The sequence below is a fragment of the Cavia porcellus genome, unplaced genomic scaffold (assembly GCF_034190915.1).
Source record: "Cavia porcellus strain 051 isolate PalLab524CR breed Dunkin Hartley unplaced genomic scaffold, mCavPor4.1 scaffold_7, whole genome shotgun sequence".
Taxonomy (NCBI): domain Eukaryota; kingdom Metazoa; phylum Chordata; class Mammalia; order Rodentia; family Caviidae; genus Cavia; species Cavia porcellus.
The window spans coordinates 49727035-49751467 of NW_026947490.1; the positions used below are offsets into that span (position 1 = coordinate 49727035).

The following is a 24433-nucleotide window of genomic DNA, read 5'->3' on the forward strand; positions in this document are numbered from 1 at the left end:
GACGGGGATTACAGATAGGCACCTCTGTGCCAACTTTTCTCTCTTTTTCACTCCCTTATTCCTCCCTTCTGTATCACCCTCTTTCTTTTGCTTTCTTTCTCTCTCTAAAGATTTGAAATGATAAGGGTAAAATTTCAGTTATATTTAAAAAGCAAGACTGAGGTCTGGCATGTGGTATATGCTTGTAATACTAACACTTGGAAGCTGAGGCAGGAGGATCCCTGTGAGTTCAAGGCCAGTCTGAGCTACCCTGTAAGTTCCAGGTCAGCCTGAACTGCGTATTGAGACTCTGCATCAAGCAAACAAGAAAACAAACAAACAAACAAAACAAAAAAATGAAACCAAGATTGAAATCACCAGCTTAAAAAAAAGAAATGACTTTGGATATCAATTGTTTTTATAAAAAGGGCATTTTCATGCTTGAGCAGCACTGATATCAAATTAGGCAGAAACCAGAGCAGAGAACAGGCCTCTCTTTTGTGGAATAGTTCATCTAACTGAAATGAAAAGAATATAGTTTAACAATAATGCACATCTAAGTAAAACATAATCCTTGAATTTGATATGCATCTCACTTGCAATAAAAAGCTTTGCATAGCTTTAATTTTTTTGGAGGGAGGAGATCTTGAGAGAGGGTCTCACTATGTAGCACAAGCTGCATTGAACTCATAGCAATTCTCCTGCCTCAGCCTTCTGAGTTCTGGAGCCACCATGCTCAGCCTCCATAGCCTTTTAGGATGCACTTGTTTGACACAGAATTTACTTGGATTCAAATCTTGACTGTTTTTCTTTGTAAGCATGACTTTAAGAAAGTTATCTACTTCTGTTCTTTAGTCTTTTTGTAAAGTGGGATTTAGGATTCCTGTGAATGTTAAATGAGATGATACATGTAAGATGCTAAGTTAATGAGTGTTAGGCATTGTTACTATTCAGTTCTATGAACTATTAATTATTCGATGTCTACTGTGCAGTAGTGTCCCTACCAGAGCTAAAAAGCCTTTGGAGGTTTGATTTTCTGTTTCTTATCTACAAACGATACTTTATAGATTTAGTTATGAAGTCCTGGTCAATTTGGCAGGCCAGTAAAACTCAAGTTAATCTAGGAAAAAGGCTAGATGGAGTCAGAGGACGTTTTGAATTTGATATAAATAGTTTCTTAAAGTCTTGCTTTTAAATTGCTGAGTTACTGTGGCAGGTTTTACAGTGTGTATTTCTAATGCATAATAAATCCACTGTGACATTCAAAGAGTCAAATATACCTGATTAGATTTCTCTGTCTTGTATTTATCAAAAGGTTAGTGGTGCATTTCCTCAGTGTAAATTATTTTTGGTTCTTACTAATATTTATGAGTATAATAAAGTATTCTACAGCATAATGCATGTGATTAATTTATGCCAGTAATTAGCTTGCTTTTATTTAGGGAGATATCACAGAAGATGCTACCTCTTGACCAGTAATTTCAGTAGGTAGGGAACAGCAATATACAGGAGAGGGCAGTTGTACTTTAGCCCTGTGGGGTAAGATGAGAAACATAATAATAGCAGGAATGTATTCTGTTGTATAAATTTATCACGGAAGTGGTGCAGGAAGTTTCATCAGCAGGCTTTGTAATGATTCCAAAGCTGTGATGTTTGATCTGAGAGTGGCCTTGGGTGAATATATCCACTGGGCATTAAAAGTAGGTTTTTGCTATGCTCTGGGAAGCTGAGCAGAAAGATCTTAAGTTTAGTCCAGCCAGTGTAACTCAGTGATTCAATGAGACCCTATTGCAAACAAAACAAACAAACAAACAAACAAAAAACATGAAAGGGCTGGAGACGTAGCTTAGTTCAAAGACCCTGGATTCAATTTCTAGTACTGAAAGAGAAAGAGAGAAAAAGAAGTTTTCTGGTGACTAGGAGCTGATTATTTGGTGTAAGCAAGTGTTTTTTAAAAGCCTCCCCTCCCTGCCCTGGTATTGGGAATAAAACACAGGGCCTTCACACTGAGCTCCAGGCTCCCAGCTTATTTTTACATTTCTTGAGACAGAGTCTCGCTAAATCACTGAGCAGCCCAGACTGGACTCAAACTTGTGGTTCTCTTACTTCAGCCTCCCAGATTGCTGGCTGGGGTTACAGACATGGGACACCACACTTAGCTGTGATTTTAACTTTGGCTGGTTTGATTGGCTACTGCTGGGGATTCTGCAGTAGTATGAAGCCATGGAAATACATATTTTACTTGCCTCTGCCTATGATGTCTTGACAGATACTGAGTATTTGCTCACTAACTTTTCCTAGGGTTTCTTCACTTGCACAATGTATAGTTAAGAAGCTGAATATGCAGTTCAATAATCCAATATCTTCCAAAATGGAAATAACTGGGCAACTTTTTTCAAAATTTTTGATACAGAGTAGAGAAGCGAACAGGTCCCTTCTTAACAAATCTAACTCTAAGCATTTACTAAGGAACAAGAACTTACCGGTTGAAAGCAACTTGGGTAAGCGCATTCTGTCCATATCCAGTTACAGAAGGTTATTTAAGGGCATAAAAACAATTCTGTGGGCCCTTGTGCTCACACTCCTTTGCTGCCTACCCATTTCCAAGAGGCCCATGACTTTTGAGTATTTAAACTTTCCCCAAAGGCATCTTACCGGTGCCCTCCAAACACTATTCACCTACCATCACATGAAAGGATAAAAAGTGCCTGACCATAATCCCTGCACACGGAATCAGGCTTGGTTCTCATCAAAAAGGGACTCAGAATTACAGAGGCCCAGCTTGGGGTTATCTGGTCTGGGACTTGGGCCTTCCTGGTAAAACATCCAAACTATAAACACAGCTCTTTGCCCTTCTCCAAAACTCCAAGGCGAGGCTGTTGTTGCCAACCATGTCCGCCTTAGAATCTGTATGTAACACAACACAACTGGGTCCCCGAGGTCCCTGCGGAGCTTGGGTCCCCAGGTCCTTTGATCCCGGTCAGGGCGAAGTTCCCAGCGACTGTCACCTGCGCGACTGGCCGGGGGCGTGGCCAGGGCGGCCCGGGGGCGGAGTCAGGGTGGGCAGGGGCGGGGTCTGAGTTCGGGGGCGGAGCCTTCCCGGGCCCGCCCCGCAGGAGGAGCCGCTGGCTGGCAGAGCTCCGGCGTCTCCGTGACAGGCTCCCCGCTCCGCCGCCGCCGCGCCACCGCCGCCGCCTTTTCTTCCTCGTCCCGGGCCGTCCGCGCCACTGCTCGAGGCCGGCGCCGCGCCCAGTCCCGCCCGGGCCGCGCGCCCCCGCTCGCTGCGCTCCGCTCCCCGCCACCCTCTGCGCGGGCAGCGTTCGCGCGGCCACAGCGCCCTCGCGCCGCCCGTGTCCGCTCGGCCCTCAGCACCGCTCGGGTCCCGGCTCGCGGCCGCCTCGCTGCCACCCCACGTCCCCCAGTTCCCCGCCGCCTGGCCCCGCCTGCCTCTGGGCTTCCTCCTCGGGGTCTCGCCCGCCCCTTCCTGCAGCCTCGGGAGGAGCAGGTCCGCCGCGGGTCACCATGCCCAGCAAAACCAAGTACAACCTTGTGGACGATGGGCACGACCTGCGGATCCCTCTGCACAACGAGGACGCCTTCCAGCACGGGATCTGCTTCGAGGCCAAGGTGAGGAGGGGATTTGGGGTGGGGGCACTAACCAGGAGAGGGCATGGCTGAGTGGATTCCATGCACAGCCATCGGAGCACAGAGCAGGTGGGCTAGGCCAACTGGGGGCCTTTCTCTTAGGGAGGGCGACTCTCCTTTCTAAGTACAATTTCGCGGACTCCTGCCCATAACTGCTAAAGAGCAACTGGAAAGTTTGAGAGGTGTTGCTTCAACCTCCCTCTTCCCACCTGCAGACTCCCCTACCCTTGCCTGCCCAGGACTGGATTGAGTTACTCCGCCAGCCTTCTTTCCAGGGAGGAGAAAACGATGAATGAGCGCAGCCTGGACACCTGGTTCTTTAGGATCCGTTGAAGGAAGCTCTGGCGTTATTTACCTGCTGGGTTCCCCTGGGAGAGGTGCTTTCAGGAAGGTCTTTTAAAAGGGGGAATGCCAGCTTCCTATTGGGGAAAGGAATAGTTTTGTTTCTGTTTGTTTTGAAAATTCCAGATAACCAGCTCCAGGTGTTAGAGTCACTTCCTACATGTCTGATTTGCCACCACACTTTTGCCACCGTCCAGTCCTTGATGGGAGGCTGATGGGCAGGCTGGGAATAAAGCTGCCTGTTTGCTAGTTTTGTGGGGCAATGTTAAGGTTTAGCATCTGCTGCTGAAGAATTTAGCTGGAAGCCAAAGAAAGCCCTCGGTCCTTGGGGGCAGGAGGAGGTGGCTGTGTACCAGTCCATCGGACTTAAAGATTAAGGCTGGTACTCTGCCTTGCAGGGTTTCTGGTTTCTGAAATTTCAATGGTGGTTCCCACTGCCCACCATGGGTAAGTGCTCTTCCGTGGAAAAGGACTCCGCTTTTGCTTTTTTCACTCCACCCTCCAGGTGACTTAAACACTCAAGAGTACTGCCCCTATCATGTATCTGTCATGAAGTAGAAAAAAAAATTGCAGTCTCCCCACTCAGCTGAGTCTTGGCTGGTTTTGAAAACATCATACTTTGGATGTGGAGACAATTTTACTTTGTTCCCCCCTTCTCTTTCAGGACTGTGTATATGGATGGGTTAATGTCTCATGCAGGATTATTCCATCAGGTGTCTCCTTCCTACAAGGCTACATTTTTTGAGTGTCTGACATGTGCCTAGCATGGTCAGCTATCTTTAGATTTCTTTTCCTTCTCATGGAGATGTGTGAATTAGGGGGTCTTAATTTCTTAATATTATTCACATAATAACTTTTCCCCAACCCTATTTTGCTAGGGCCAGGGGAGACACCCTTTCCACCCCACCCCTTAGACTCAGACCCTGCTGTGGAATGCAGAGCTCCGTTACTGGGTTACTGGGCACGGCAGGGACCAGGCTGGGGCTGCAGCCAAGATCTTATCTCACTTTTCTCAACCCTCAGAATAGATGTGGTTGGTCTAAGATGGGATGTTTTAGTTCATTTTTTTTTTTTTACCTGGGTTTGCTGCTTTGGTTAGTAGAGTTTTATGTTAAAGTGCAAGTTTACATCATGGTCATGATTTCATTTCCAAAGGGAAACTGACTTTTGTGTGGTTTGGTTCACCAATCCACTGATTTTATAACAAAGAGGGAAAGAAGGGAGATTAATGTGTCTTTAAATCTTTTTTGTTTTTTCCTCACAGTCCTCTGCATTTTGTCTCCACTAGGTGTCAAAACCTAGTGCATGTAAGAAACACCAGGTAAGGATTTTAAAATCCCAGTTCACATCTAGCTCCAGGTCTAATTCAATACCTCTAGGGAGAGTCCAGGAATGTGCACCTTTTTCTTTTTGTTTTGCTCCCCCCCTCCCCACCGTACTGGAGATTGAACTCAGGACTCGCATGTGTTAGGCAAGTGCTCTACCACTGAGTTACATCCCTAGCCCCTTGTATTTTTTTTTAAAATTTTGAGCCAGGGCCTTATTAAATTGGCCTCAAGTTTGTGATCCTCTTGCCTCAGCTTCCTGAGTAGCTGGTATTACAGGTGTGTGTCATCATGCCAGGCAAGAATGTATACCCTGAACAAGCATTCCGGGTGATTTAATGCAGTTGATTACAACCAGGCTGAGAAATACTGAGCATGGCATGAGGCTTGCCTTTAACTTGCTGCATCTTACTCTCCTTTTCCCTTTACCAAACATGCAGTTTCTTTTCTAAGCAAATGTCTTGGAGCTGTGGGATGTAGTTCCTATAGTAACTTCTCTGTATTTACAGACTGTAGTGGTCGATAAGAGGAGGAGCAGCCACTGTTGATCTAAGCTGTCTTCCCAGTGTAGATCTGAGACATGGCATCAGGGATTCTGTTTGAGAAGGGCGAGGTAGACAAGAAAGGGTAAGGGCACATACAAGGGCAGGGTGGCACTTTCTTGACTAAAGGCTGACTTAGAGGACTGGGTCCTAATTCCTAGCTTTTTGAAATTCTGCTGGACACTGGTACCTTCAAATGCCATGTCAGCCAAGACCTGAATAAAGGTGAAATTGGAAGCTTTCTTATCTTGTGTGCACCCTGCAAGTACATTATCTGAGTGGTTTGTATGTCCCTATAGAGCAGTGTTTGTGGGACTGTATGATTAGTGGGGTTTCAGAGTTAAGTCTACATCATACCTCTTTCCTTGTTTAGGGAAAGCACAGGCTGTAAAATGCAAATATATTGTTGCCTTGTCAGGTACCTTTGGAAATTGAGCCCAAGGCTTCCTCTTCTAAGGCTCGCAGCTTTTCAGAATCAACACTGAATGGAGTGATTCATTGGATGTATGCCTCTCATGTTTAGCATTTTGCAGAAACTGAAAGGTTTAGGGTTAGGGGTGAAGGGCATCTCAGTGGCAGAGGTTCTGTGCACTTAAACAAAAACATACACAAGCCAGGAATGGTTTACATGCCTATGATTCCAGCAGACTGGGAGGCTGAGGTAGGAGAACTTCAAGTTTGAGTTCAGCCTGGGCAAGTTAGCAATTTAGCAAGACCCTCTCTCTAAGTACAAAAGGCTGGGCATGTAGCTCAGTGCAAAGGCCCTGGCTTCAATCTTTAGTACCTCCCCCAAATTAATAATAATAATGAAGCAGAATCCTAGACATTTTTTCACATGCAATACCTTATTTAATTATCACTTCCTTACCAGATGAGCTTTCTTATGCTATTTATAAAACAGGATATAGACGAAGGGAGGTTGTTACCTGCCTGGGTACTCCCACCTATGTGTGACAAAGCTAGGCTTTAAACTCGCAGCTTTGGCTTCGGACTCCTAAATACAGTGCTTTCTTACTCAATATTCTTAATAGAGTATTCATATCCACTATCCTGAGAAGGAGTGTTTGATCTACTGTTCTCTGGTAGGTTATCCTTAGGTTGCTAGCTTATAGCACTGTGATGTAGGAAGTATTCAAATTTTAATGCTGGATTTCCCCTTGGGCTCGGAGCTGCTCCCCATGTTCTGTTCAGTGCGGCACCTGGCTCACTGGCTGGTGCTGTCTCTGGGCTGGAGGTCCATGCATGTGGACTCTCAGAACCTGACTTTTGGATAGCCGGTGCTGTCACCTGGCTGTCTTTACTTGGTTGGTGAGAAAGAGGCTTTTACTGACCATAGTACAAAGGCTAATATTAATAATATAGTCATAGTCTGTGTTTGCAGATGATTATTGATTTGTATGGAACTCTCATGAGGACTTTCTCTTGTGGAAACAAAAACATTCCTTTTATCTTCATGTTTTCGGGTTAGAAAATCGGGGAGCCAAGAGATTAAACTTATCCAGAGTCACCAGAAGTGCTGAGTGTCATATCAGGAAAAATATTTATTGAGCACTTATAATGTGCCATGTATTATTCTAGCTGCTGCCTCATTTAATCCTTACACTCCAGGGCTTTGACTGTGGTCCTGGTCTGTGGCTCCTTTACCTGCTCCTCAAGTAGGTCTGTAGTCCTGGTATGGAGGCTGTTCACTGATGCAGTATGTGTGGTTCAGGCTGTCAGAGTGGAAAACACTTTAGCCCATCCAGTAAAACCTCCTCTTTATACAGATGAGGAAATTGAGACGCAGAGGGAAGTCATTGACCCAAGGTCAAATAGCTGTATAAAAGCAGAACCAGGCTGTAAACCTGGTGTCCTGGCTTCAGGTAGGTTTCAGTTATCTATCACTGTATAACAAACTACCTCGAGACCCAGTGGCTTGAAACAATCACTGTTCAGTTTGCTCATGATTTGTGGGTCAGGAATTCAGGCAGGGCTTTTCTGGGCAGTTGTGTTGTGTAAAGTAATGAATGATTCCTTTGGCTGCATTCATCAGTGTCTGGACTGGAGGGTCCTAGAAGGCTTCACTTGTGCAGCTGGTGCTTTTTGGTCCTCCAAGTGGCTTCTGTTTCCAAGGGCTAGCTTGGATTTCCTGCTGGCATGGTGGCCATCTCTGTGTCTAGTTGGCTTTCTAAGCAGGAAGGTGGAGGCTCAGGGCCTGGCTTTCTGAGCTTTACGGGGTCATGTTGGCTGGATTCTATTGATCAAAATATGTTATAGGAAAAAAGATACAGATTCAAATTGATGAGAAAGTGTCAGGGTCACATTGCATAGTAGCACGTGGGATGAGAGACATTGGTGGCACTGCTTGGATCACACAGTCTGCCTCCAAATTTTATGTCCTTCTTTGCTATCTTTTTCAGTGATAGGGATTCTCTTTGAGGACCTGTCTCATGCTTCTTGTATCTCTCCTACCCTTGGATTCATGACATCAGGTACATATATGGTTGGTAACAATTATTTGTCATATGGAAGAAATTACCAATTGCAGAGTCTGAAAGCAGTAAATATATGTAATATTGCTGAGTGATTTTGAGGTTTGAGAGAGCTTGGATTGATTGGAACTGAATTTTCTGGTTAGATTTCCCTCCTTGCCAAAGGCTTCACAGATTGATGGTCTTCATGATATGTGGGTTTAGAATCCAGTAATCCACTTAGCAGGCTGCTGGGGGCTGCCTTTTGAATGCTGTCATGAGGGCATGTAGGGCAGGACATGTATGCATTTATTCACTATAGATGGAGTCTCCCTGATTCGTCTCAGCATCAGGGCCTGGTCATCACCTCTCAGAACCCACTTGACTATATGCCGAGTTTTTGTGGTCTCTCCATCTCCTCCCTACATCTAGACCATAAGTCTTGTCTGGATCAGTATCGAGTCAGATAGAAGGATTTGTGTATTCCCCAATGACATCATTAAAGAGAAGGCTCATTGCACTTTCTCAGTGTTTGTATGGATACCCTTTAAAATCTATTATTACACTATTTTTACTCAGACCATTGTTAGGGGACAATAAGTCCCAAAGATACGCACCATTCTGAAATGGTACCTATGTTGTGTCTTTATTTTTGGTGGTTCTGGGGATGAGTCTGGTCTTACCACTGATCTACACTTCAGTTTCATTTAATGTGGGTTGTTTTCTTTTTGTGTCAGTTTTTATTTATACTTATATTGCTTTCAGATGTCTTGGCATTCTTCCACAGGTGGTCTCTTTGAATTTATTGGACATCTATTTCTACCTTTGCTATCCTTTCAGGATTTTATGGCATTCAGTCGTGGCTTATATGTCTAGTTCTTTTTAGCAGTTAAAATGCTCAGCTATATGAAATGATGACCTTTTCCAGTCATCGACATCTAAGACCCTAATCACTATGGCTTACTTGTATAGTACTGCTGCTTTCAAGAACTCAAAGGTTTCAAATGCTCTTTTTGGTTATAATTACCTGCTTTTTCTTCACACTGTTATTGCCTCGAGATTGTCCTTAGCTCCCCAGGGACCTTTTGACTGTCATTGTCCTGCTGCCCCAAGCAGCCTGGAGTCGTATCTAGACCCTTCACTTTCTGAGTCTGGTCTCAGACTTGTAATCTTCCTGCCTCAGCCACACAAATAGCTGGGATTATAGCTGTACAACCCCTTATAAAGGTTTTTAAATTTTGACACACTCCAGCTTTTTTATTTTCCCTTCTTGTTTTTTTTTTAAACCAAATTCAAACAGCTTTATTAGGCTTTGTCATGTTTCATCTTGGTGCTGGCTCCGGCAGTGCCAAGCACCACTGCCACCCTGGCCTCGGGGTGGCTCTCTGGCCCTTCCTTAAGGTACGATCCGTTGGCTACTGCTGTCACCCCCAGGATGCAACTGTGTTCCAGAGTTCGGACATTAGCTAGGTACAGTCATCTCCATCCCACCTTCCAATCCTAACGCCCCAATCTGCCCGGCCCCTCCCCAGGGACCAGGCAAGACTCTGCCCGTCCTCTTGGCCCATCCCTGAGCTTTCTTCTCCACTTAGATCCCCTACACCACGTGTCCCATAGGGGCTTTAGCAAGACAGCCCGGAACACAAGACAGCAAAGGGAGGCCTCAGCCTGGATCTGTCCCTCAAGTGACACTGTAAGAGACCAGAATTACAAGTCAAACGTGTGGGGGGATCACAACCCGAAGCCGCAGGGCAACTGAGGGGCTGGCAGGGCCCACGCACGAACTCAGGACACACGAACTCAGGACTCACCCACTCACTCAGGACAGACAACTATTTTCCCTTCTTGTAAAGCTCCATCTGCCTCGCATCTCTTGCTAGTCCACCTTCTGTTAATTGGAATAATTCACCTTGGGATGCCTGTTCTTCTTTCACTCCTTTTTGCTCAAGAATATGAGGTGACCTTCCTTGCATGAAAAAATCTGTGCCTTCTCTTTAATGAATGTGTTGTTTCTTTTCCTCTCACACCTAAGCCTCATCAGACAGTGCTGTTTCTTAGTGTTGACTCAGTTTCTGGCGCACCCTCTGACTTCCTCCTTAGCTAGCATAAGGAAATGGTTCCGTGGTCACCCTTCGTTGTCCTCCTCCTTTTTGCTTTTGCTTCCTGAGCAGCCTGACCCTGTGATTTGGCTTTCTGCAACTGCTCACAGGTGTCTAGGCCCTGTCCCTCTGATGGTGCCTGTCCTACTTTGCCCGGCTGCTCCTGCTCCCTTTCCTCAACTCCCTCCCCTTTGGATTCCTTCACCTCTGTCTCTTGTTAAGCTTCTGGGTCTCTAACTCCAGAGTTCAGATCTTCATTCTGGCTTCCTGCTAGGCTGCTATTCTGATGTGTTGCTGATCCCATTTCTCAACAAGCTGGAAATCAAATATCTCTTCTGACTTTATCCTTTTTGCCATCCTGCCGGAACTGATACTTTGGAGCACTGCTTTAAGTCACCCATTTATGTTGACTGTTCATCTGGACCCTCTGTCACCTTCTTAAGGGACCTACTGCTCCAGTTTTGCTTGGATCCCCCAATCCCATAAATTTTTGTTCTGTTGCTTTTCCAGAAATATAGTTATGTTACCATACCACTCAAAAACATGAAGGGTTTCTAAGCCTCCTATAGTAGACCTAAATTCCTAGCATGGTATTGCATAGTGTCCTTTAATCATGCTGTTTGAACCCATCTGGAGTACACACCATTCTCTAAATCCTTCCCATGATTTCCCACCCAGCTCACATGTCACTCAGTGAAGTGGGTGTGATCATTTTCTGTGAATTGGGGGAATTAATGAAATATTAGAGCTGCTGCCCTCATACAATGTTTGTCTCTGCATGGTCATTGCTTGGTCTGTGTCACTGTGCCTCCTGTGTCTTTTGCAGTGCCAAGGACAGTGCCTTGCTTATAGAAAATGTATTTTGAATGAATGAAAATAATGTCTAAAATGCTCCCTCTAAGGATGGCCAGAGCCCTCCTAGTCTCGCAGTTGTGGCAGGTGTCCTACTTGGCTCTAGTCTCCTGCTGACCACTTACTTCTCTTGCTTTAGTCTTATAGCTTTGTCACTGGTGACTGGAGGCACCTTCTCTTTCATGGCATTTTTTTCTGATCTCTCCCAACCCCCATCTGGCAGAGAGCCACTTCCTTCTACTGGAAGTGCTGTGGAATCATTTTTTCCTAAATTAAATGAGATTCCAGTGATGGATATCCACTGGAATTAGATTATGTGTGTAGAACATATGACCAATTTCAGGAGTAGGTAATTGTCATTTGTATTTTAAAAAAGCTATCTTCAGATAGCTTTGTTGTGTTCTTATTAATGAATTAAACTTTCTTTAGTTAATTATTTTATAAATTTGTTTTTCTGAGATAGGGTCTGACTGTGTAATCTAGGCTGGGCTCAAATTTGCAATCCTGCCTCAGCTTCCCAATTGTTGGGATTACAAGAGTATGCCCAACTTTTACAATCTTTATGACATGATTTTGGTTGGTGGCATGTAATAGCATAGATTCAGAAGCCATTGCTTTGTTTGAGGTTCAAATCCTGGCTCTGTCTCTTTCTTGCCATGGGTCCATGTATGACTGACAGTTTGTCCTATAGCATTCTCATCTGAAACAGAAGTTACAAATACCGTGTCTCATAGGGACAATGAGAAGATTAAATGAGTTATGCATGTTTGTTATTTGGTCCTGCAAATTGCCACTTGTTTCATCCATGCTTGGTTTTAAGCTATACAATAGTTACATACTGTGGTTTTTTTTTTTTTGTATTCTGGAGACTGGGTTTTACATTATCTTCATGTCTGCTTAGAAAAAGGTACTGCAGCATTAATCTGATTCCTAAAGTTGCAAATCAGACAGTGTGTCTGCTCTGTGGGTTTAAAATAGCTGTCAGCCTCTCTAGAAGGGAATAAAAAGGGGTTAACTAGGTTCTGGTGCATGCCCCAATCACATTTGTTCCAGCTATTTAATCCTCATTAGGATTAAAAAAATCACAGAATTTTACGACATAGTGTGCTGTCTGTCTTCACTTGTCTTTGTCTGCATTTCTTGGATAAATATTTCTTTAAGCAGAGGTAATCTAAGCAGAAGGAATCTTGCATCATGGGATTAATTAATACCTTGTGATGCTTATAATTTCCCTTTGCAGTTTTTATGTCCAGCATCGTGTTTACTTTTAAGCATGGAACAGCTGGTTTCAAAGTTATTTAAAAAGATACTTCCAGTAAATTCAGTGCCCAGAGAGTGCCGGGATGTTTTAGGATCCCTTATTTGCCCCATGTATCCACCTCATTTGGTTTTCTGCAGTGAGTTGTGTGTGTCTTATACTCTCAGTGTCCCTCCAAGAGAACTGAGGACAGTAGCTACCTCTGCTTGAAGACTATTTGGAGCTACAGTGCTTTCCATGGGGAAATTGTTTAAATGAACATTTTTGACTGTTGAATGAAAGTGGGAATCTCTTCCAAGGAACTTTTGGGTAGCTAAGGAGGAGACACTTGCCACCCAGTGTACCCTCTATTTAGAATGACCTCTGTAATCTTTCTTTCTCTCTATTGCTTGCTTACTCGCTTGCTCATTCTTGCTCTCTATGTGTTAGGGTGGGGGAGAGAAGGCGATAGGTCAGAAAACACATTGGAGAGAAAGGTTGTTTGCATGCCTGCAGAATCACTGTGTATCTTTGTTCTGTGCTGTTCTTCTCTGCTGGTTCTCTGTGCGTACATCTTGTCTCCTTATCTGGGCTATAGACTCCTTAAAGACCAGGGTAATTCCTTACATTCTATCCTTATGCTGGCCACCCCTTAGAAAGCCAATATAATAGTCACCATCATTTAAAAAACACTTACTATGTTCTTGGCACTATGCTGAGTCCTTTTAAGAAAAGATTAATTGAATCCTCCCAACAACCATCTGAGATAAGGTACTATTAGTACGTAAGTTTTCCAGATGGGGAATCCAAGGCATGGAAACTTGCTAGAGTCCAGATCGAGTAATGGATATTTCTAGAGTCAAACCCAGGCCATCTGTCACAGGTTGTCTGCTCTTAACTCCTGTGCTGTATGCCTTTCAAAATACCAAGAGCTGACATTTATCAGCCCTCATCATGCTCTGTGCATAGTTCTAGGGATTTTTATATCTAAACTGATGTAGTCTTTATAGTGGCCCCATTAAGGTAGGTATTACTGTTCTAATTTTGCACATGAGAACTCTGAGACCTGTCTTCCTAGGTTGGACTGAATGGGTAAATGGTCTGGTAAAGCTGGAAGTCTTAGCCTGACAAGAGCCCAGCAGAGCCTGCTGTTGTTAGGCTTCGTGTTAGGTAGGCTGCTGCTCAATGAGCAATTGGAGTGCTGGAGATAGGGCAGGAGATGAACTTTGGGAGACCCTTTCTCCCTGGAGAGCATCCTCTTTTACTGGCCTCTTACCTGTGTACTTCCTGTCTGATGGTAACATTCTACTCTCCCATTGACCTCCAGTCCCTCTCCCAGCTCAGGTTCTGAGCGCCACTTCTGTCTGCTGAGAGCCCTGGGCTCCCTACTGAGTATAATGCTGAACATCTTCCCACCCTGGAGATACTGCGCTGCACGTGGAAATCTCAGTCCATTGTGCATGATGCAAAGCTCCTTACCTGTGTCCTTTTTCCTATCCTGACTATAAACTCCTCATTTTCAACTTTGGTCTGTTTGGATGGAAAGAGGCACTCATGTGGAAGCATTTTCTCATTTTTTTGCCCAGAAGAAGATTAATGTTTCCCATGGGCCAAGTGACAGATAACATTATCTTACTCCTGTGCTATTTCCCGTAACCTTACTGTAACTACATTTTCATACTGGCTCTTTGATGTGTGTGGATTTTCTTTTCTTAACTCGGTATCCCAGGTTAAACACATGTTTTAGGTAACAATATCTAAAAATGGGTGGGAACTTTGCCTCCTTTTTTAAGGTCACTTAAATGCAATTCTCTCCTCCCTTGGGTCATGGGTTTTGCAGTTTCCACAAAGGAAGGAAATCACCTGCAGATGCATTTATTAATTAAGCAACTGTTTTCAATCTTTGGCATATATCAGAAGCACCTGGAGACTCAACAACTACAGCCTGAAGGTTCAGGCTTGTGGAACTAGCATATGGCCGGGGTCTCTGTGGCTTGCTCAAGTTTTCCAGGTAATTCTGATAGACATCTGAGTTTGAGCACCATGACCTTGGCGCACTGGTTTGCAGACTTGGCTGCTCGTTGGAATTTCTGGAGAGTTAGAAAAACACTCATCACTGATGCTATCGTCTGGATCTTGACTGTCCCCTAGAGGCCCGTGTGCTGAGGATTTGGCCAGCAGCCTGTGTGACATTACTGGGAGTTCAGAGGTGGGGCCAAGAAGACGGAAGTTATTATTGGGGGTGCGTCCTTGAAACAGATTTTGAGACTCCAGCCCCTTTTCTTTTTGTTTCTTGGCTACTGTGAGGTGAGCAGACCTCCTCTGCCACATACTTCTGTCATGAGTCTTGGGGCCTCAGAGCCCCAAAGCAACAAAGTGAACATACCATGGACTAGAACATTTGAAACTGAGCCAAAAATAAACTGTTCCTCCTGCTAAGTTGATTAACTCAGATGTTTTGTCACCATGTCAGAAAGCTAACAGGGCTGAATGCTTCTAGAAATTTTGATTCAGTTAGTGCTGGGTATAGTCTGGGCACTGTGACTTTTATATCTTCTGTTTCTTTGCTAAGACTTTGTAGTTTTTTAATTTGTTTTAACTACATTTGTTATTACTTTTTGAGGCATTTTTGTAATTGCTTATTGAAGCATTTTTATAAGGACTGCTTTAAAACCCTTGTCAGATAATTCAAATATATATGTCATCTTGACATTGGCACCTGTTGACTGTCTTTTCTCATTTGTGTTGAGCTTTTCCTGGTTCTTGGAATGACAAATGATTTTTGATTGAGAACCAGACATTTTGTGTATTATGCTCTAGGACTATATCTCTTCCTCCTCTTCCTCTTCCTTTGTTTTGACTTTCTGAGACAGGGTCCTGCTATGTAGTCCAGGCCAGCTGGGGACTTGCCTGCTGCTTTAGCCTCCTGAATGTTAGGGTTACAGGTGTGTGTTACCTTGCCTGGCTGGGGCCAAATCTTACTAGCAACGCTCCTGTGGCAGAGAGGACCTCACTATTGCTGGTGGGGGTGAAGTCCAGGTGGTCCTTTGGGCCTCACCCCATGATACTACCTTGATTGGAGGGGGCAGGGGTGCTTCATTCTGTTCCCCACATGACTCCTACTGCCACTGTGGCCTTCGGACCGGGGGTGGGGTGGGGGGTGGTAGGGAAAGTTCTGACTCTCCACCCGGCCTCCTCAGGCCCCAGCAAGGAAGGGAAGAGGTCTATGAATGCTGGGTGGAGCAGATGGGTATCCTGGCTTCCCATTTGCCTGTGACACCACCAGCAGGGAGGTGAGGTTAGAGCATCTTCTGGTCAGTGGAGCTGAGGTCATAGTTTTTTAAAAGGTGCTTGGCTGCAGCAGAACTCTTTTGTCTAAAACTTTTTTTGACCTACTAGGCTGCCCCTTCCCTGATAGAGGCAGCAAGGTTTTTTGAGATTTTTTTTTAGACTATGTCTGCTGTCTTTCTGGATCGCCAGCTTCCCTAGCAGCCAGCCAGGAATATGTAAGACAGAAAGAAAATCCAGGGAACTCACTGCTGTGCTGTCCCTGGGTGTTGAGATCCCAGCTGGGCCTCTTTCTTCTATCTGTCAGAGCTTCTTTATGCTTGTTACATGTATAATGTCTGGAGTTTGGGGCTGTATTTAGCAAAAGGAAAAAGGGGAAAGTATATTTTTGCCATCTTCTTGGAAGTGGAAACTTCCTACGCTGAGAACTTTCATTTTGTTCAGTCTGGTACTTGGGATTGAACCCAGGGAAGCTCTGCCTCAGCTACCTCCCCAGCACTTTTAAATTTTGAGGAAGGTCTTGCTAAGTTGTACAGGCTGGTTTTTAATTTTCTGCTTTGCCTCAGTCTCCTGAGCAGCTGGGTTGTAGACATATACCACTGTGAACTATAAAACTCCCAGATTGAGAGTTTTAATCAATCACAGTGGACAATTCTAATCAAGCAGTAGTAGTTGAGAATCATGGTACAGGCACTGGAGCAATAATTGACATGGAGAGACTGCTATGGAAGCCTATACTTCAGTTCAGGTCAGAGATGGTAGACAGACCTCTGGTCCTCTCTGAGGTTGACAGGAGGCATAAGTCATGCTCCTTGAGTCAGAGACACCATGTGTGTAAAGAAAGAAGGGTGTGGACAGCCTATGGTTGAGTCAAAAGAGAAAAAAGGTGGCCCTGTTGTATAAATGAGGAAGAGGAAGGTACATATACAGAGTTTTGTTTTTTAAGAGGGAAGGAGATAGTAAGAAAGTCATACACAATGGAAAAATAATGCAGAAGTAGGAAGACTCAAAGGTCTTGCCAAGTTGCTAAATTGCCCAGGGATGTCTGGAATTTGTAATCGTCCTACTTTAGCCTTCCAGAATCCTCCCAGATCCCAGAATCAATCGGATTGCAGGAAGCTTTAAAAATACTAGGGTTGGAATGTTGGCACAATCTTGTCAAAGTAGATTGCCAGCAATATGTGTCAACAGGGGGTGATATGGATCACAGTTATGTATTAATAAGGGGAAGTGGATAAGAGGTGATACAGAACTGGAAAAGACCATTGGGGACTACACATAAAGGCCATGTGTGAGGACCTGAACCAGGCTGATGCTGGGTGGATTTGGAAATGACAGGAGGGATTAACAGAAATGACAAAGAAGGCCACAACACTGCAGTGTATGTTGTACTCTCATGGTCAGGCTGTATCTGGGAAGAAGAATCAAAAGTTGAAAAGATACAGACTTAAATGACCTTTAATTGCAAGCTGCTTGCGTCTAAGAATGTTGTTACAACTCATGTCCTAATGTCCTGAACTGGGTACTGTCTTTTTAGAAAATTCCTGATACCTTATTCTGTCTCATAGTTCATCATTGTATCATTAGGCTGATAAAAGTCATCACTTGAGGTCTGTTTGGTTCAAACAATGGGCACAAGACTGTGTCCTGGTTCCATAGCTCCTCTGAAAAAAAGTCTGCCTGCCATACCAGCAAATGCCATAAAAGAATGACTTAGGTAGACCCCCAATTTCAAGGGTTAGGAAGTCTTTCTGTCCTTCCCCATCTCTTCTTGCAAGTTGGTGCTGCTGACATATGAAAATGTCAAGAATGAGATTCTGTAAGTCAGTGCTGATAAACCCATTATGGATTTTGGAGGTTAATGGAATTGTTGGGATATTAGATAGCAACTTCTACGTGTCCCTGGGCTTTTAAATTACTTGCCTGCAGTATAGTAATGATTTTACCTTCCACACTCCCACCCATCCCCAAGTGAGTAATTACCTCTGGCCTGTGAGGTCCTTAAGCACCGTATTGGATTCACTTCTGAATCTCTGCCATACTGCCTGACTCCAAAGAGCTGTGCCATTGATAGTGAATGAGCCAAACAGTGTCTAAGTTGGTATCACCGAGTGTTACTTCACTACTCACTACATTTGCCTGTGTGCCTTTGCTCCTAGTACAGTCTCCAAAATTAATGTAGTAATTTTGCTTTCTGCACCCAGCCCTCTGTTCATTAGAGACGTAGTGGCTGCATTTCACAACCAACAAGTGGTGTTGAATGACTTTCCCTCCCAGGCATTCCCTGGCAAGTTGGTAAAGGTTTTTATGGTTTGGGTCTCACTGTTCTTCTACTAGAGGTAAACTAGTTTGTGGCCTGAAACCAGCTTAGCCTGGGATAATGAGTACACCAACTCTGTATTTAGGAGGCTTAACTCATCAAATCCTAGCCTGTTTGTGTTTTTCCCTGAATTGGGATGGCAGCATTTGGTCTGTAGTCTTAGTCACCCGGGTATTTGTCTGGCATAGGCCCCCATAAAAGGTGACTGGACTTTTGTAGTGTTGGTATGCAGTAGCTACTCAGCAAAGACATGACGGGCTGGCTGGACTTCGGCAGGAGTCTGTTGCGCTATGTGAGCTCAACACTGTTAGCACTTATGAGTGTCTGACTTCTCATGACAGTGATGCTGCTTAGTGAGTCTTGATTTCCTCTTTCCAGTAGTAGCTTGAAGTTATTTTTCATTAAAATATGTCTGAAGCACACATTTGAGGCCGCTGACTCACTTGTTCTAGGGGAGAAGTGATGCACTGGATAGGCCAAGAGGGAAGGATGCAGCCATGCCCCCTTATTCCAACATACTTAAAAAAAAAACCTTCATAATCATCTGCTTACTCTATCAGTAGAGAGGCAGGGGCTGAGAGACTGAATAGGGCAAGGAAGAGCTCTGGTCTGGCTGCAGGGCCACTCTACACCTTGGGGCATCAACAACCTTGAACAAGTCCTTCTCATCTCTCTCTACTTCATTCCCCTCATCTGCAAAACAACAGAGTGGACTCAGAACCCACATCGGAGAGATGATCTCTGAAGTCCCTCCCTGTCTTTCCTTGTGCTCTGCAGACCACTGTCCTGGTCCCAGGGAAGCCCCAACCTGATCACTTCTTGCCCACACACTGTCTGGCAGATCAGTTAAACAAACACTGGAACCCAGCAAGGCTGCACAGCGTTCCACGCGGTTCTGGGCTGTGTAAGATGTCCTTTGTCTTTGAGGCGTGGGAGGAGGAAACCTGTGATCTTCCTTCCCTTAGCTGTTCATCAATATGTTGCTCAGATGCAAGTACACTGAAGCAGAATTTATTCATTGCTTGTCTTATGCTCTCAAATATTTACCTTTTGTTGCTGCATGAAAAAAGACTTTTTTAAAGTCTTAGTCATCAGTTTTATCCTGTTGTAGCCAAAATAGAATGGTTTTGAAGAGCAGTGGAATTCTATAGGGTCAAATACTGTAAAAAAGGCAGAAAAGAAGAAAGACTGAGCTATGATCTTGAATTTTGAGAAATTCAAAAAGGAAGAGGACTGATGTATGCTTGACAGTGGCAGAGCCAGGCTCTTGACCTTAAAGGAAGGCTTTTCCTGCCTGCATTTGGAGCGTGCCCTTGATGTTGTGACCTCAGAAACTGAATTTGGCATGATAGCATTTGTAACCCTGCTGCAACTTAGGATCATCTCGGGAACTTAACATGTGGACACTCACTGCCTTTAGGGATCTTTATCTTATTTGTCTGGTCTGGGCTCCTAGGAGCATTATAATTTTAAAAGCTTCCAGGCAATTGCAGTGAGGAACCAGAAAACTGCTGATGTACTCCTAGAATAGGGATATTAATGGGCACATCCAGGTTATTCAGGTTGTCAAACCTGATTAATTAGGCCCAAGTGGGTTTTTATGGATTTACAATGAGATCCAGATTGGACGGGTTAGTGAATATAGTAGTTAAACATGCAGGTTAAGAGGGAAATGGTTAGGAGGGAGACAGTTCTCTAGGAGAGGGTTCTCTGGGAATGTTTAATGGCAGCAGGGCAGGGGGACTTGACAGTTCCCCTGTGCAATGTGTGTCAACCCTACTTGAGCAGGAATATTCAGTCCGTAGGTCAGACCTTCCCTTTTCCTCCTGCAACGTTTTGGCTGGACAGTGATGGCAGGTGCCTTTATGTGCTGTGTATGTATGTGCACACATGTGGCCAAGCTACACTTCCTTCCCTTTCTCATGATAATACCTTGCTTTCTGCATGCGTGTGTGTGTGCACATGTGCATGTGCATGTACATGTGTTTGATGTTGGGGTTAAATCAGGCTTGCATGGGCCTCTCTTGACATTAATGAAAACACACAGCTAACATGCCTTCAAGGCTGAAGAGGGTTTTTTCTATCACGCTATTACCTGTTCCCTCTTGCTGCTCTCCCAGTCGGCCTTTCTTGTACTTCTTACATGATTTCTGTCCCAGACCTAGAATCAACCAGTTCTCCATTGAGACCTGATGCCTTATAATGCAAACCAGTCTTTCATAAGCCCCACCTGGGCCTCCAGGATCCTACTTTTTTCTGGGTTGTCTGTGGATCTTTTCATGAACAGAGCTGGGAAACTACATAGGAAAAGAGAGAGAATGATTGTGACAATATAAAGGTATTTGTGAGCTTCTACTGATACTCCAAATACAATTCGAGACTAGAAATTTTGTATTCTTTTGAAGCTCATGTGTTTTTTCTTTTACTCCAAGAATTTTGATATTCAAGTATATGAGGAATGATAGAATTGAATGTCACATAATTACTGATTTGCTTTATCCCACAACACGTAATCAGAATTCTTGGAGAAATAATACTAAGACCACTTATGATTACTGAAAATAGTTTTGCATATGCCATCTGTAGCTTCCCATTTAAAAAAATGGTTGCACTAATGTTATAGTGTGGATCAGGAATGTCCCTCCAGAGGCCCATGTGTTAAAAACTTGTTCCCTGAGTGTCACTTTGGGGAGATTGTGGAACCTTTGCAAGGTGGTGCCTTGTGGGAGACGTAGGGTCCCTGGGGTGTATCCTCTGAGGATGTTCCTTACCATTACTGTGCACATGTTCCTGCCATCATGTGCCGTCTCACCACAGACCCACAAGCAATGAGGCCAACCCACTGTGTATGGGATTCCCCAAGGCTATCACTCGCCCTGTTCACAAAGTAAAGCTTTTCTCTTAGTAAGTTGATTCTCAGTTGTTTGTTACAGTAAAGGAAAACTGGCTAACACACTATATCATTGTTGTAGGTTGAATAGTGGCCCCTTAAAGATGTCTATGATTTAATTTCTGGAACCTACGACTCTTAGTTTACATGGCAAAGACTTTGTCTGAGTGACCAAAATTTTGGTGAATGTTTAAAATTTTAAAAAATCCTTATTATGTAAAAGACACATTGCCATTAACCTCCTCAAGATACCCCCTCTTGCTTCCAACACACACATCCCATTGTTCTTGCCACTTTCTGAAGCAGTTCTGGAGGTCTTCTTTCCTATGGGCAGATGGTTTCATCCTCTATCATGACAGTGTTTTGAGTCACATTGGCTGTAGTGTGGCAGTTCCAATGAAATTAAAAATGTTATAGTGCGTCTTCACCTACCTTGTTCATTGGATCTGGTGCCTTATGACTTCTGGCTCTTCCCCAAAGTCAAAATGAACATGAAAGGCAAAATGCTTTGAAGTGATTCAGAACACTGAGGCAACTGGGACAGGGCTACTGAAGACACTCACAAAAGGACTTGCAGAATTGCTGCAGAAAGTGGCAAGAATGGTGGGATAAGTGTATTTGAAGCAGGGGGGTATTTTGAAGGGATGTTAATGACAATGACTTTTACTGTAATACATTTCTAAAAAATTAAATATTCACTGTATTTTTCTGTCATGCCTTGTATGTAATAACATTAGGGTCCTTGAGAAGGGGAGATTGTCCTGGATTATCCGAGTGGGGCTTAAATGAAATCATAGTTGTCCTTACAAGAGGGAGAGTGAGGGGTTGTACAGATGGAATAAGTGGAACCTTGGAGGCAGAGATTGAGGAGATGTAGCCACAAATCAAGAAAGGCTGGCAGCTTCTGGCAGCTGGAAGGGACAAGGAGTGAATTCTCTTCTAGAATTGTGAAAGAATAAATGTTTTGCTTTGTAGTAGCAGTAATAGTTAATGATACATATTGAATCACTGATGTAATCATTCAGTCATTACACATTGAAGTAGTTACCCTTTAATCCTCACTTAATTCTTCAATAACTGCATACTTAGCACTACCAAAATTTATATTTGTATCTACAGTTATTTTGATCATCTAAAATTCTCTAATATCTATAGAAAAGGCTCATTGGGAAAATGTTTCCTTGATTTTTATTTCTTTTCTTTTGCATATTCATAAACTTATCTCTCCTTTGTATATGTGAAAGGTCAAAACTGTAACATAAAATCCTTGGTTTCTACTGTTTTATCTTAAATGTTATTGCCTCTCCTTCTGGAATATAGCCTGTTATAAATCTCTTATCAAAATATCTCATCTAGTTTCTTTTCCTTGCAATTTACATATTTTAAAAAATTAGATGCTCAAATTATATTTAAAGTCCAATAAGTGTACCAGAGTATATTTTGCTGTTGTTATTCTGAGTCAGTATCTCATGTATACAATGTTTTTTCAATATGAGGTTTCAAATATTTTTCAGAAAGTTTTTCACAAATTGTTTTTTAGAGTTCTAATCCTTGCTTTGGTTTCATTCTTTAGGAATTCTTATCTGTATGTAGAGTTCATTTTTGCCTATTTTTAATGTTTATTACTTTCAAATCCCTTTCATCACTTTCTATATTTTTCTTTCATCTAAAAAGTTTTCCTAAGTTTGAGGTATTTGTAAAACTTGTTTTTTCTTGTGGTTTCTTCCAGGTTAGTTTTCATCCCCTCACTTTTTTTTTTCTGTACTGGGGATCAAACCCCAGACTTGACATATGGTAGACAGGTGTTCTAGCATTCAACTTCTTCTAACTCTGAATTTTTATTTCTAAAATATTTTTCTTCCATTTTTTTGTCTTCTGCTACTTCATTTCTTAATTTTTCTAATTCCAATTCATGTACTTCTTTCATGTCTTACATGGTTTAAAATATGTATATAGGTTATCTTGAATAATGTGGTATTTTTAATCTTCTTTTTTTTTTTTTTTTGTCTTTTTCATTTTTATCGGTACCAGGGATCGAACTCATGACTGCCTGCTTGCAAGCAAGGCAGGTGCTTATGCCGCTGAACTAAATCTCCAGTCCCATTTTTATCTTCTTTTAAAATATGTCTTTTTTTTTTGTCTTTTATCGGTACCAGGGATTGAACTCACAACTGCCTGCTTGCAAAGCAGGCACTTATGCCTCTGAACTAAATCCCCAGCCCTTAGCCCCGTGTGCTGCTGGTCACAAGTCTGTAATCACAGCACTCTGAGAGCCTGAAGCCAAAGTGTTGGAAGTTTGGGCCTGGCCTCTGCAGTTTGACAACTTAGCAAGACTTGTCTCACAGTAAAACAAAACAAAATAAAATAAAATAAAAAATAAATTAATTAATGGGGTGGAGACGTAGCTCTGTGTGAAGGCCCCAAGTTCAATCCCTAGTAACCTACCCCCTAAAAGCATCTTTTTGCCGCAGATCTCTAGGGATGATATTTTGCCCATTGTTATCTCTTTGTCTTATAGAAATATTAACGGGTTTGGAAATTTTCTGTTAATTTTTATGGAAACTTAGTTTTCCTGAAGTTTAAAAAGAGTCTTTCTGACTTCATAGATCTTCTGTTGTTTTCATATAGATTAAAAAAGGTAGTGACTGGATGTTGGCAGTCTTGCTTGCAGCTGTGTGTCTCAGTTTCCCTGCTTGGCTCTTTGGTGTTTTCCTCTTGCAGATCCATCATGTGCCCTTTCTCCACTGTGGTGCTGAGGATGGGACCCAGGTCCTTGCACATGCTAGGCAAGTGCCCTGCACTGAGCCTCTGCCACACTGCTAACTTCTTTTTGATTTATTCCACATAGACACATGTCTTAGTTACTTTTTTTATTGCTGAGACACAATAACCACAAGTTAAAAGAGGAAAAGTTTATTTTGGCTCACAGTTTATAGAGGTTCCAGTTTATAATGTGCTGGCTTCAAAGCAGAATGGCATGGAGTGGAAGGGCCTGGCCCCAGGAAAACTGCTCACCTCATGGTATCTACGAAGCAGAAAGAGGAAGAGGAGCCACGGAGGGAGATAATCTCTTCCCGGCCCTCCCTGTGACCAGGCTTTTTTGACCAGGCCTCACCTCCTAACCCCATAATCCAAACACCTTCTAGAATCCTCATCTCTGCGTGTATGAGGCTTTGGGGGAATATCCATACATAAACCATTAGAATAGCAGCAGTATCTTGCTGGCTGCTGGGAGTTGGTCCTCATGTGCTTGAATCTTGGGGCTTCTGGGAATCCCTTGTCACTAAATTTGCTGAATGTTGTCCATATATTTTACTGTTTGATTGCCTTATTTACTTTTCTGTAAGCTTTGCAGAGCACCCCGTACATATACCGCTACCATTGCCACTATGTTCTGAGAACTGAGATGTAGCTTGTTATTTTCACTCAGCATGGCAAATTGTTAAATAAGATTTTATTTTTTC

General features: G+C 43.3%; 1 protein-coding gene across 3 annotated transcripts in view; it reads left to right on the forward strand.

The window, feature by feature from the left end:
- The first annotated feature begins 3364 nt into the window (after positions 1 to 3364).
- Positions 3365 to 24433, forward strand: part of CUNH1orf226 (chromosome unknown C1orf226 homolog) — a 281545-nt gene continuing 260476 nt past the window's right edge. For 2 of the 3 annotated variants that reach the window (XM_013149255.2, XM_063253570.1), the window contains exon 1: positions 3365 to 3606. In XM_013149255.2, coding sequence (XP_013004709.2) covers positions 3502 to 3606 — 105 coding nt within the window. In that variant the 5' untranslated portion in view covers positions 3365 to 3501. Of the gene's footprint in view, positions 3607 to 5230; positions 5288 to 24433 lie in introns of all 3 variants that reach the window. The other variant, XM_063253571.1, reaches the window with a different exon arrangement.